Source organism: Scyliorhinus torazame, chromosome 3 (assembly GCF_047496885.1).
Source record: "Scyliorhinus torazame isolate Kashiwa2021f chromosome 3, sScyTor2.1, whole genome shotgun sequence".
Taxonomy (NCBI): Eukaryota; Metazoa; Chordata; class Chondrichthyes; order Carcharhiniformes; family Scyliorhinidae; genus Scyliorhinus; species Scyliorhinus torazame.
In genome coordinates, this window is record NC_092709.1 from 116041781 (window position 1) to 116056897 (window position 15117).

Here is a 15117-nt window from a genome sequence, read left to right on the forward strand (position 1 = left end):
TAAGTCTCCGGCACCGGATATTCGGCGGGGGCGGGAATCGGGCCGCGCCGGTTGGCGGGCCCCCCCCCCGCTCGATTCTCCGGCCCAGATGGGCCAAAGTCCCGCCGGTAAACTGCCTGTCCCGCCTACGTGGATTAAACCACCTTTTGAACGGCGGGACGAGGCGGCGTGGGAGGGCTCCGGGGTCCTGGGGGGGGGGGCGCGGGGCGATCTGGCCCCGGGGGGGTGCCCCCACGGTGGCCTGGCCCGCGATCGGGGCCCACCGATCCGCGGGCGGGCCTGTGTCGTGGGGGCACTCTTTCCCTTCTGCCTCCGCCACGGTCTCCACCATGGCGGAGGCGGAAGAGACTCCCTCCACTGCGCATGCGTGGGAAACTGTCAGCGGCCGCTGACGCTCCCGCGCATGCGCCGCCCCGAGATGTCATTTCCGCGCCAGCTGGCGGGGCAACAAAGGCCGTTTCCGCCAGCTGGCGGGGCGGAAATTCCTCCATGTTGGGGCTCGGCCCCCAAAGATGCGGAGCATTCCGCACCTTTGGGGCGGCGCGATGCCCGTCTGATTGGCGCCGTTTTGGGCGCCAGTCGGCGGACATCGCGCCGTTTCGGGAGAATTTTGCCCCATGTTTCAATACTAGAGCATAGAAGGATAATGAAAAATTAAAGGGCAAGTTCACCAAGATGAGGCCCAAATCAATTGGGCAGAAAAATTAACAGCTCAGCAGTGGGAGCAGGAAAATACAAAAGCAAATTTCTACAAAATGGAGAAGCTTTATTGAATAGGGTGCCTTCGATAAACACTATTTAAATAGCACCTGCAATGTAATTAAACATACCAAGATGCTTCACAGGGGCATTATAATGCAAAATTTGACATCAAACTGCAAAATGAGTAACAATAATAATCTTTATTGTCACAAGTAGCACTAGTCTGTATTTGGTTAGATGATTAAATGTTCAATCAAAGAGAGCTTTTAAGCAACTTAAAGGATGAAAGAGAGGTGGCGAGGTTTAGTGAAAATTCCAGAGCTTAGCGACCTGGCAATTTAAGAATTGGCCAAGAGCGGAGCAATTAAAATCCAGGATTACAGAATTAGAGAAGTGCAGGTATCTCAGAGGACTATGGGGCTGGAGGAGAATATATAACAACAATCTGTATTAGTGTCACAAGTAGGCTTACATTAATATTGCAATGAAGTTACTGTGTAAATCCCCTAATCGCCACACTCCGGCACCTATTCGGGTACACTGAGAGAGAATTCAGAATGTCCAATTCACCCAACGAGCACGTCTTTCGGGACTTGTGGGAGGAAACCGGAGCACCCGGAGGAAACCCATGCAGACATGAGGAGAACGTGCAGACTTCGCAGACAGTGACCCAAGCCAAGAATCGAACCAAGGTCCCTGGCGCTGTGAAGCAACAGTGCTAACCACTGTGTCACCATAGAGATTAAGATTACATTTAAAAGGACTGCCTGTGATGATTAGGACCAACATGCCAAATGTGGAGTTGAGACTATCAGGTAATAAGATAGCTATCATGTGATGAGATAAAAGGTCAGTCAATAATGTAAAAGGAAATTAGTATAAAAAGTGAAGTATTTAAAAACGGCACATTCAAAGGTAAAGGAGGGAGTCTAACTGGTGGGCGGGGGTGAGGAGGTTAATCAAGGAATGGCAAATATTGCATTACTGTCGCACTTTTGCTTACAAATGTGAAAAGGAATGAGAGCACAGATGCACTACAGGAGGATATGGAGTATTTGAGTATACTATCTATGGAAAAGGAATGCATTCTGGTGTCGAAAGTGGACAACATACTGGGTCCTGATGGCATGCATCCTTGGTTGATGAAACAATTTGGAGGCAATAGTAAAGGCTCTGGTCACAACTTTTTAACCTGTTAACATTTTAATCACTCTTCACATGAATAAGGGATTCCTGACATCAGCCTTGCGCTTAGTTTTTACCTTTTGTATACATGTCCCCTCCCCACATCCTCCTACTGCAGTCAAGGTCCAGCTGTTTCCAATCATAAGCTAACTGGTCACAACTTTAAAATAAAACTGTAAGCAAACTAAGGTCTGAAGAAATTGTACAATCGTTTTTAATACATCCATTTCACATGAATTTCATCAGTCCAACTTCCTTCCAAACAATCCATTTAAGGCTTCTTTTCCATTAAGAACTTGCGTTTATCTAATGCTTTAAAAAAGTAAATGCCTCAAGGCACTTCACAGGAGTGTTATCAAACAAAACCACAAACGGAAACAGCGCAAGTTATTTTTCTCAACTTTCTCCAGCAGATGTGCATGATCCAAAATCAGCTGAAATATTTCTGCCAAAACCAAGCCAACAATTCGAATACAGGAAATAGAACTGTTCAGGTAGCTCAAAAATGATGTTTCCGGAAAATCTGTAAGTATTTCGTATTCACCCGAAAATCCTGGCTGGCAAAATGGTGCTAAGATTCTTGGATTAGATCTTTCTCTCTCTCCCCTGCCACCCGATCTATCAATAATATTGGAATGCTGGTATCAATAAATGAGCTTCCATTGTCACAATAATGGCAATCAGAAAATCCAGGCTATTGGGTAGATTCACAAATTTTCTCTGGTTTTCTCTACTTCCTGTTGAGCAAACTAAGAATCTCAACCGTGCTTTTTCAAATTAACAATAAGCCATGTATAAAATCAAAAGAAAATACCAGCATTTACTTGATTGTGGCAGATATAAGAAACAGCTTCACCTTTTAAGTTTAATAATTGTAACTCAGCAAAGTAAATTTCTTCATAACACACATTGAAAAACTATAAAATAATTCTCAACAATAGAATGAGGATAGAGGGTCATTTTAAACATTTGTTTTGTTAACACTTCCATGTTTATTAAATATTAATTTCTAGACCAGCTTTCTATTTTAAATATATAAAATATTTTCGACAATTGCTAATTCAAAATGGATTCTTGGTCCACCTTGTTCTGCACGTCTACACCATTTTCACCTTCACATTTTTTTTGGTTAGAAATGGAATCTTTTACTGATAGTTTTTTCATTTTCAGATTTGGAAGCTTTTTTAGATCGCCCTCCCATTCTCTGAAGATTAAGAAAAAAAATGGATCAGGAAAGTCAAAAGGCAATAAAAATACAGTAGCTTTTTACAGTACACGCTTTCCAATTTGGCTCAGTTGACAGGCTTGTCAGAAAATCAAAGTTGCATGCTCAAGTTACACTGTAGGACTCAAGTGTAATCTGGTTTGATACTCCAGAATGGTGGGAATGTTCAATATTAGAAAATTGGTTCTTTAAATGAAACATTAAATTGTTAAGGTACCTGTAAATCTGTACAGGTGAATATTAAATATGCAACAGCAGTATTTCAAACAGCAGTGACTTCCCCTGGTGTCTCAGCTAACATTGCTCCTTCAAATATAATGATTTAACATTCATCACATTGCTGTTTGGGGATTTTGTGCTGCAAATGACTGCAATCTTTGTCTACAGACTACACATCAAAGTAGTTAATTGCATGTGTAGTGCTTTGGGTAGTTTCCAAGAAGCATGATAAGGCTCTGTATTGACATTTGATTTCCTTTTCACTATTACCATACAATGTCAGTCCAATAATTAATTCAGCCATTTGCCCAATTATTCACTTAAGAAAATGATTGTCATTTACTGGCGGGTAGGCGGTAGGAGTGCCTCCTGAAGGTGATAAAGACGGGGTTCGTGAGAGGGAGACAGCTCGTCAAACATTGGAAGGGTATTCAACGTTGTTATGGCACCGGCAGAGGGGAAGGAAACAGAGGTGGTTGTGGCATTGGACGCTGAGAAGGCGTTTGACCGGATAGAATGGGGGTACTTGACGACAGTTCTGGAGCGGTTTGGGATTTGACCAAGATTTGTAAACTGGGTAAAGCTACTATATAAGGAGCCGAGGGCGCGTGTCCGCACAAACAATTTATCAGATCGAGATACTTTTCTCTCCACCGTGGGACTAGGCAGGGATGTCCTATGTCACCCCTCCTGTTTGCACTCGCGATTGAGTCGTTGGCCATCGCATTAAGAAGTTCGGGGGTATGGAAAGAAATAGTGCGGGGGGGGGGATAGAGCTTAGGGTGTCCTTGTATGCCAATGACCTGCTGTTATACGTGTCGGAACCGAGTGTGCCGATAGGAGGAATATTGGAGCTGCTTTGAGTGTTTTGAGTCTTTCTCGGGGTACAAACTAAATCTAGACAAGAGTGAGTATTTTGTGATGGCTCGGCCAGGGGTGGAGGTAGGGGGGGGGGGCTGCCATTCCGTAGGGCAGGGACTCACTTTAGGTACCTGGGGGTGCAGGTTGCCCGGGAGTGTGGGGGGGGAGGCTCCGCAGGTACAACATTTCTAGTTTGGTGGGGAGAGTGAAAGCTGATCTGGCAAGGTGGGATGGTCTCCCTCTGTCACTGGCGGGTCGGGTACAGGTGGTTAAAATGAACGTGTTGCCGCGACTCCTGTTTATTTTTCAATGCCTACCGATTTTCCTGCCAAAGGCTTTCTTCAGAGAGATTGAGGGAAGGATTACTTCGTTCATATGGGGAGGGAAGGTGGCCAGAGTTAGAAAGGTGCTGCTACAGAGGGGAAGGCAGGCAGGGAGTTGGGTCTTCTGAACCTGATGTATTACTACTGGGCGGCGAATGTAGAACGTAGAACGGTACAGCACAGAACAGGCCCTTCGGCCCTCGATGTTGTGCCGAGCATTGTCCGAAACCAAGATCAAGCTATCCCACCCCCTGTCATTCTGGCGTGCTCCATGTGCCTATCCAATAACCGCTTGAAAGTTCCTAAAGTGTCCGACTCCACTATCACAGCAGTCAGTCCATTCCACACCCTAACCACTCTCTGAGTAAAGAACGTACCTCGGACATCCCTCCTAGATCTCCCACCCTGAACCTTAGAGTTATGCCCCCATGTATCAGCTACATCCACCCGAGGAAATAGTCTCTGAACGTCCACTCTATCTATCCCCCTCATCATCTTATAAACCTCTATTAAGTCGCCTCTCATCCTCCTCTGCTCCAAAGAGAAAAGCCCTAGCTCCCTCAACCTTTCCTCATAAGACCTATCCTGCAAACCAGGCAGCATCCTGGTAAATCTCCTTTGCACCCTTTCCAATGCTTGCACATCCTTCCTATAGTGAGGTGACCAGAACTGCACACAATACTCCAAATGTGGTCTCACCAGGGTCATGTACAGTTGCAGCATAACCCCGCAGCTCTTAAACTCAAGCCCCCTGTTAATAAACGCTAACACACTATAGGCCTTCTTAACGGCTCTATCCACTGAGTGGCAACCTTCAGAGATCTGTGGACATGAACCCCAAGATCTCTCTGTTCCTCCACATTCCTCAGAACCTGCCGTTGACCCTGTAGTCTGCATTCAAATTTTTTCGACCAAAATGAATCACCTCGCACTTAGCAGTGTTAAACACCATCTGCCATTTTTCGGCCCAGCTCTGCATCCTATCAATGACTCTTTGCAGCCTATAACAGCCTCCACCTCATCCACTACTCCACCAATCTTGGTGTCATCAGCAAATTTACTGACCCACCCTTCAGCCCCCTCCTCGAAGTCATTGATAAAAATCACAAATAGCAGAGGACCCAGCACTGATCCCTGTGGTATACCGCTGGTATCTGGTCTCCAGTCTGAAAATTTTCCATCCACCGCCACCCTCTGTCTTCTATGTGATAGCCAGTTACTTATCAAATTGGCCAAATTTCCCTCTATCCCACACCTCCCTACTTTCTTCATAAGCCGACCATGGGGAACCTTATCAAACGCCTTACTAAAATCCATGTATACGACATCAACTCCTCTACCTTCATCTACACACTTAGTTACCTCCTCAAAGAATTCAATCAAATTTGTAAGGCAAGACTTACCCTTCACGAATCCGTGTTGACTATCCTGGATTAAGCTGCATCTTTCCAAATGGTCATAAATCCTATCCTTCAGGACCTTTTCCATGAACTTACCGACCACAGAAGTAAGACTACCCGGCCTATAATTACCAGGATCATTCCTATTCCCTTTCTTGAACAGAGGAACAACATTCGCCACTCTCCAGTCCTCTGGCACTATCCCCGTGGACAGTGAGGACCCAAAGATCAAAGCCAAATGCTCTGCGATCTCATCCCTTACCTCCCAAATAATCCTTGGATATATCCCATCTGGCCCAGGTGGAGAAGGTGCGGAGCTGGGTCAGAGGGGTTGATTCCCAGCGGGTCAGAATGGAGGAGAGTTTGTGCAGGGGGTCGGGATTGAAAGCATTAGCAACAGCGCCGCTCCCAATAGCCCCGGGGAAATACTCAGGGTGTCCGGTAATAATAGCTTCATTGAGAATTTGGAGGCAGTTTCACCAACACTTCGGGTTCGGGGCAGGGTCAAGGGAAATGCCGATTCGGGGGAACCACAGATTTGAGCCAGGGAGGTGGGATGGAAGTTTTCGGAAATGGGTGGAGAAGGGGATTAAGACACTAAAAGGTTTGTTTGTTAGGGGTCGGTTTGCAGGATTGAAGGAGCTGGGAGCGAAGTATGGGCTGGAGCAGGGGGAAATGTTTAGATACATGCAGGTTCGAGATTTTGCCAGGAAGGAGATACAGAGCTTCCCGGTAGAGCCAGCTTCCACATTGTTGGAGGAGGTTCTGACGACAAGGGGACTGGAGAAGGGGGTAGTAGCGGCGGTTTACGGAGCTATTTTGGAAGAGGAGAAGGCACCACTGGAAGGGATCAAAGCAAAGTGGGAGGAAGAGTTGGGAGAGGATATGGAGGGGTTCTGGTGTTAGGTGCTCCGGAGAGTGAATGCCTCCACCTCGTGCGCGAGGTTGGGGCTGATACAGCTGAAGGTGGTATACAGAGCACACCTCACGAGGGTGAGCCGATTCTTTGAAGGAGTAGAAGATGTCTGTGAACGTTGCGGGGAGTGGGGGGCGCTAATCACGTTCATATGTTTTGGTGCTGTCCAAAGCTAGAGGATTACTGGAAGGAGGTTTTTCGGGTAATTTTGAAAGTGGTGCATGTGAAACTGGACCCGGCCCCCCAGGCCATATTCGGGGTGTCGGGCCAGCCAGGGTTGGAAAAGGGTGCGGAGGCAGATGTTGTAGCCTTCACCTCGTTGATCGCCTGAAGGCGGATTCTGATGGGTTGGAGAGCAGCCTCTCCACCCTGTGTCCTGGCGTGGCGGGGGGACCTGGTGTAATTCTTGACTCTTGAGAAGGTCAAGTTTGAACTGAGGGGAAGGATGGAGGGGTTCTACAATTCATGGGCATTATTCATTATGCACTTTCAAGAACTGGACAACATCGAACATTAGTTGGGGGGGTGGGTGAAAGGGTTGGGGGAGGGGGGCTGTGTGTGTTAATGGCGACTATGGGTGATCACTAATTCCTTTTTGTCGTTTGTTTGTGTGAACATGCGGGCTAATGTTTGGGGTTTGGTGGGAGGATGGGATCGTTGTTATTGATATGGGGATTAACATATTTGTTACTGATTATTGTTCATTGTTGGTGGGTGTAAATTTGGGAGAAAATGTGAAAAAGGAGGCGAATAAAAATACTTTTTAAAAAAAGAAAATGATTGTCATTTAATTATGTTGGTAGACAGGCAGTGTGTATTCTCAAAGTTAAAGCTAGAAGAGTGGGTAAAAAGCATGTGACTGAATTTTCCATTAGGTGGATCCAATTAGATACCCAATAAACCATTTTACTCCTCACTCCTTTCGTATCTGCTGTCATTACAAAGACCAAACATTTAACCTAATTAGAAAATTCAGAGAATCAAATTCATGTCATCGCTTTGACCTACTGACATTTGAAAAAAATACATCAAATACAAAAAACAAATATTAGCTCAGTACATTTTAACCCATAGCTAAATGTTTCAAGCTACTTAAGAGAAGCCACACACATGCTTATTGCCCTGTTGTATGCTACTTCTAAATTTGTTGGATGGAAATTGAAGAAACAAAACCAACTACAGTAGAAACTTACTTGAATACTTTCAGATGCTTTGTATTTACAATATCTGGTATCTCTGCAGAAAGAAAGTAATGAATTGTGAACATATAAAATAATTTTTTTTTTTTTAATAATCAAAGTTGTAAATAAATGTACCCAATTATAACTGAATCTTAAATTTGCCTCTCTGAACCCTACACTTGGACAAAATGGTCATCAATCTGCAGTCAGGCGTTTCAGGTAGGACACAAAATGGAGACTAAACTGATACCTTTAAGGCATCTGAACTACGAGGAAAGAATAAAGAGCTGGGATTGTTTACTTTGAAAAATAGAACATTTGGGGAGAGATATTCAAGTATTTAAGATCCTTAAGAAACAAATACATTGAACACTAAGGTTTTCAAGACCACAACAAATGCTAGAACCAGGGAACACCAAATCAAGCTTACAGGAAAGAAGCACACAGATAGTTTAGATTTAATCACCTTAAGTACAGGGTTGTGAATAGGTGGACTGAACTACCAAAGGAGACAGTGTTGGAAATTAAGTTCTCCCCACTAAATGGTGAACTGCTTCTCCAAGGAAGGAGGCACTTGGAAAAAAAAACTTCATAGAAGCCAACCACAACTGCAACTAGAGCGCAACATTTACAGAAGTTCAGAATTAATTCAACCTCCCACTCTTTTGGCACAGAAAGACTACAAATATAAAGATAAATATCCAACTGTTTTGCTGCTACTTTTGCCAGTTAAGGCAGAAGTCTAATTCTGGAAAGCCTTCTGACTCCTGACTTAACAGTTGCATACTTAAAAAGAGCATTAGAGTTAACTCAAACATTCTGCCTGAATAAAAAGACAAGGGAACTATAAATTCTTTATGCTACCAAATGAAAACATAAGTGCATTAATCAGCCAAGACTTCAAGGGATGATTGCTCATGGTCTCCACTTTCCAGTAATTTAAATAAATGAGAGTATCTCGGGAATAGAGATTTTCCATTAATATTTGATGGGTAAAATTGCATGCAGCTTTTAGTGAAGAATATTGCCGCTGCATTCTTTTTCAGAACAAAATACACTTAATCATTGATTAGTGGTTTTCAAAGCCTAAATCATTTATATTACAAAAATGTATTAAATTCCGTATAAAAGATAGTATAAAAAAACTAGAACGCTAACTTGCGATCTTATTAACGAGGAATAACATAGTATAGGCTTAGAGCACTGCCAAGAGATTAGTCGTTCTCCCCTGCCATTTTTCACTCCTTCTCCAAACCCTTCAAGTTAGAGGTTTATACTTGTCACTTCGGAGGACAAATAGTACGAAAAAAAGACTAATAGTGCAAAATAAAGCATAGTTAATTTAACAGAAAGCAAAACCTCTTGCTCTTGGCTAGCATTTGTTCTTGTGGGTGTCAGATTTATTGTAAGAGACATGGAGTGAAAGAAAACAGAAGAATTGTGCTGACATTCATTACATAAGGTATCAGAGATGTATCAAGAGCATGGAGATCAATTATTTAACATTACAGTTTAAGGGCCAGCCTTCTAGATTGATTTTGAGAGACATTAGGCTATGAACCTCAGAACTGTGATGCAATGGACTTCATGCTGTTTTTTTTTTTTTATAAAATCGGCCGATAAGTACATTCTGAAAAATTATTTAGCAATACAGCATATTGTATTAGCTACAAAATTTACTCGAATAAAACTTTCAACTAGATCTGCACTTCCATAAATATAATATATATATAGCATGAAAATGTTTCCATTTTGCTGCTTTCATGAAAATTCTGCGATGTGGCAGCAGGTAGAACTTTGGCATCATAATTTTTGGGGACAAATGTAGATTGGTAGAAACTGAAGCAAAGCTTTCAGATAGAACCCAAATATATTTCAAACAACAAGCAATGTACGAAAATAGTACACCTACTACAAAAAGGAAAGCTATAATCACCTTTGTGTAAACGAAAACAAGCATTTGATCCATCGATTCTATGCTGGTGACTTTTTCTACATGAACCATCCAGTTTAATCTGACTCTAAACTTCATTACCCAAACCGTTTAATAATATTTTTCCTGAAGAAATTTTCTAATTCCCTATTATTTGCTAACTGCCAATTTTGACTAAGTGGTTATGTCAGTGGAACCAGTAATCCAGAGGCCCAGGCTAATACGCTGGGGATATGAGTTCAAATCCAACCATGGAAGAATACATTCGGAAACTAAAAGTTTGTCTCAGTAACGGTGACTGAAATATCATGATGTGGAGATGGTGGCATTGGACTGAGGTGGGCACAGTAAGAAGTCTTACAGCACCAGGTGACAATCCAACAGGTTTATTTGGTATCACTAGCTTTCAGAGTGCAGCTCCTTCATCAGGTGAATGAAGAGGAGGATTTTAAACTGTGATTATCCCTCTCTCCAGTCACACCAACTAGACCTGTAAAGATTTAATTACCTGCAAAGTATCATCAAAGTATCATCTTGCATCATTGACTTGTCGATATATGTGTTTGTGGAACCCACCTCTTCACCTACCACCAGCCTCCATATGCAAAGCATAATCCTCCGCCATTTTCGCAAACTCCAGCGCGATGCCACCAAACACATCTTCCCTTCACTGCCTCTGTCAGCATTCCACAGAGACCGTTCCCTCCGAGACAATCTAGTCCACTCCTCCATATACCTAGTACCTCTCCCATCACACATGGCACCTTCCCATGCAATCGCAGAAGGTGTAACACCTCCCCCTTTACCTCTTCCATGCTTAACATCCCAGGCCCAAAACACTCATTCCAGATTAAGCAGCGTTTCACTTGCACCTCTTTCAATCTGGTCTATTGCATTCGCTGCTTCCAATGTGGTCTCCTCTATATCGGAGAGACCAAACGCAGACTGGGTGATTGCTTTGCTGAGCACCTTCGGTCTGTGCGCATTCAGGACCCTGACCTTCCCGTTGCTTGCCATTTTAACAAAAGATCCTGCTCCCATGTCCACATGTCTGTTCTTGGCCTGCTGCAATGTTCCAGTGAAGCTCAACGCAAACTGGAGGAACAACATCTCAGCTTCCGGTTAGACACGCTACAGTCTTCCGCTCTCAACATCGAATTCAACAACTTCAGATGATTAGCTCTACCCCACCTCGACCCATTTGTTTTCATCTCATTTCATTTCAACGGTCTTTTACTATTTCTTTCTTTCTTGTCTTTCTTAATATATATTTACCCCCCCCCACCCATCTTATCCACCTTTCCTCACCCCTTCCCCCCTTTGCTACCCCCTTCCCCTACATTTCCATCTCTCAGTTTACCCACTGATAGTTTTTCTGCTGTTTGGCCTCTCACACTTTTTTGTTCTCTCTGGGTCTGCCATTAGCACTCTTTCCCTGGGTTTCTGTGGCTATTAGCACCCCGTTTTTCCAGGGTTTCTGTGGCTATGACTCATCTTTCATTCTCACTCCACAATATAAATATTTCCCACTTTCTCTGTCTGTTAGCCTTGACAAAGTGTCATTGGACTCGAAACTTTAGATCTTTTCTCTCCCTACAGATGCTGCCAGACCTGCTGAGATTTTCCAGCATTTGCTCTTCCACCTCTTCACTCACCTAATGAAGGAGCTGCGCTTCGAAAGCTAGAGATTCCAAATAAACCTGTTGGACTTTAACCTGGTGTTGTAAGACTTTTTACCATGAAATATCAATTGTAAAAATCCATCTGGTTCACTGATGTCCTCTAGAGGAGGAAATCTGCTGTCCTCACTCAGTCTGTCCTATGTGGATCCGGAATCAGTACAATGTGGTTGGCTCTCAACAACTTTCTGAAATGGCCTTGCAAGCTCCAAGGGCAATTAGAGATGGGCAACAAAATGCTGGCTTCAGCCACATCCTGTTAAATAATCTTTTAAAACGCATTTACCTTTTATCTTGAATTTGCGTGTTTTCCTTACAATTTTGCTGACCAATGAAAGAAGCTCATCGCTATTTGTCTTTACAGCCATGAAGGTCTCAACAACTTGACCTACACAAGTCTTTAAACATTTTCATAACTGTAATCCATTATCCCACATAACATGCAACTTTTGAATCAATGCTGCACTTTTTCAGATGCTTTTATATCCTTTATAAGATTTTCAAAACTAATCACAAAATTCAAATGCTGGCCTCAGCCACATGCCATTACCACATCAAGTGGTGGTAGACAATCAGATATCTAACAAGAGGTAGCTTCAGGAACATCCCCAGCATTAACCACCGTGGAGCTCAATAACTGGGTGCAACAGGTAAAGCTGATGGATTTGAGAGTATTTTCAGCCAAATGTGGAGCACCCTGGTCAACCTTTCTAAGAACGTAAGATCACAAGAGCAGGAAGAGGCCTTTCTGCCTCTCAAGCCTGCTCCGCCATGGCTGATCGGATTCTGGCCTTATCTCCACTTTCCTGCCAGCCGCCATAATCCTAGACTCTCTTGTTGATCAAAAATGTGCCTAACTCAGCCTTGAATACACCAATAACCTAGCCTCCACCCCTCACTGTGTAAGAGAATTTCAAAGCCGAATGACCCGCTGAGAAAAAAAAAATCCTCAGCTCCAGCTTCAACAAGAATCCCTCCCCCAATCGTATTTTTAAGCTGTGCCCCGGTTTTAGACTCTTCCCCCCCCGCAGTAAGGAATTCTCTCAGCCCTAACTACTCAGATTCTATGTTTCAATATCATCTCTCATTCTTCTAAATGCCAATAATTACAGGTCTAAACTGCTCAACATTTCCAAATAAGATAACCTTCTCTGGATTGCTTCCAATATGCATTTATCCCTCCTTAATAAGCAGATGAAAACTGTACACAGTAATCCAGGGTGTTTTTAAAAAATTGTTCTTGGGATGTGGGCGTCGCTGGCTGGACCAGCATTTGTTGCCCATCCCTAATTGCCCTTGAACTGAGTGGCTTGCTGGGCCATTTCAGAGTGGGACAGTTAAGAGTCAACCACATCACTGTGTGTGTCTGGAGTCACATGTGGGCCAGACCCAATAAGGACAGCAGATTTGCTTCCCTGAAGGACATTGGTGAAAACTAGATAGATTTTTATGACAGTCAGCAATGGTTTCATGGTCATCATTATACTTTTAATTCCAGATTTTTACTGAATTCAAATTTCACCATCTGCCATGTTGGGATTTGAACCCGGGACCCAAGAGCATTACTCGGGGTCTCTGGATTACTAGTCTAATGACAATACCACTATTCCACCCCCTCCGCTCTGGTCTCCCAATGCCCTGTACACTTGAAGTGAGACTTCTATACTCCATCACCCTTGCAATAAAGGTCAACATTTCATTTGCCTTCCTAATTATGTGCTATACTGGCATACTAATGCTTTGTTATTCATGTACAAGGGCACCTATATCCCTCTATGCTTTAGCTTTTTACATTTTCTCACCATTTAAATATTCTACTTTTCTATTCTTACCAAAGTAGACAACTTCACATTTTCCCACGTTATACTCCAACATGCCAAATGTTTGCCCATTCACTAAATCTATCCATCAGTTACAGACTATTTGTATCTTCCTCACAAATTGCTGCCCTACCTATCTCAGTGTGGTCAGAAAGCGTGGCTACAATACATTCAGGACATGGCCCTTCAACCATGTCATTAATACAGGTCGTAAATAGTTGGAAGTTCTCATTGGATGCAGTGAAAATTTTAATCGCAGACAACATACCAGATGAATGCCTGCACACCAGAACTAGCCACTCCAGGGGTCAGGCTGTTCCAGTGCTGCTATGACCTTGAGGGTCTACTTACAATGTGGAAAATTGGTATCTGATTCACAAAAAATAAAATACATCTAAAGTCAGCCTCCTTCCAATCATCGCACACGGATGGAGTTGTCAATAATGGTGACAAATGACCAATATTGCTCATCAATAACCTGCTCAGTTATATTTAGTTTGGGTTCCATCAGAATAGTTCAGCTTCAGACCTCTTCACAGACTCCATTGGCATGTACAGAAGAGTTGAACATTGGAATGGGAGACAAGAACAACATGAAGGCTTAATCCAACCAAATCTGGCTCCAAGCCCTAGAAAGTGAGCCCTTTATAACCACGTTTAGTCTATTTAAATAGATTGAAAAGCACAAAGGCCATATCACTGATCCCGACGGAATGCTACTGTATATGAATCACCAAAACTAATAGGCAGGAAAAGACCAGCTGGTCTATCAATCCTGCCCCACACCACAATGTTCGGACAGGTATAGAACATAGAACAGTACAGCACAGAACTGGCCTTTCGGCCCTCGATGTTGTGCCGAGCTTTGTCCGAAACCAAGATCAAGCTATCCCACTCCCTGTCATACTGGTGTGCTCCATGTAACAATCCAATAACAGCTTGAAAGTTCCTAAAGTGTCCGACTCCACTATCACAGCAGGCAGTCCATTCCACACTCTAACCACTCTCTGAGTAAAGAAAACCTACCTCGGACATCCCTCCTATATCTCCCACCCCGAACCTTATAGTTATGCCCCCTTGTAACAGCTACATCCACCCGAGGAAATAGTCGCTGAACGTCCACTCTATCTATCCCCCTCATCATCTTATAAACCTCCATTCAGCCACCTCTCATCCTCCTTCGCTCCAAAGAGAAAAGCCCTAGCTCCCTCAACCTTTCCTCATAAGACCTACCCTCCAATCCAGGCAGCATCCTGGTAAATCTCCTTTCCAATGCTTCCACATCCTTCCTATAAGGTGACCAGAACTGCACACAATACTCCAAATGTGGTCTCACCAGGGTCCTGTACAGTTGCAGCATAACCCCATGGCTCTTAAACTCAAGCCCCCTGTTAATAAACATTAACACACTATAGGCCTTAACGGCTCTATCCACTGAGTGGCAACCTTCAGAGATCTGTGGACATGAACCCCAAGATCTCTCTGTTCCTCCACATTCCTCAGAACCCTGCCATTGACCCTGTAATCTGCATTCAAATTTGTCCTACTAAAATAAATCACCTCGCACTTATCAGGGTTAAACTCCATCCGCCATTTATCGTCCCAGCTCTGCATCCTATCAATGTCTCTATGCAGCCTACAACAGCCCTCCACCTCATCCACTACTCCACCAA

General features: G+C 43.6%; 1 protein-coding gene across 2 annotated transcripts in view; it reads right to left on the minus strand.

Annotated features, from left to right (window-relative positions):
• Positions 1-2079: 2079 nt before the first annotated feature.
• tma16 (translation machinery associated 16 homolog) overlaps positions 2080-15117 on the minus strand; it is a 54003-nt gene continuing 40965 nt past the window's right edge. For both annotated transcript variants that reach the window (XM_072496146.1, XM_072496147.1), the window contains exons 6-7: positions 8025-8067; positions 2080-3091 (exon numbers count right to left, since the gene is read on the minus strand). In XM_072496146.1, coding sequence (XP_072352247.1) covers positions 2944-3091; positions 8025-8067 — 191 coding nt within the window. In that variant the 3' untranslated portion in view covers positions 2080-2943. The remainder of the gene's footprint in view (positions 3092-8024; positions 8068-15117) is intronic.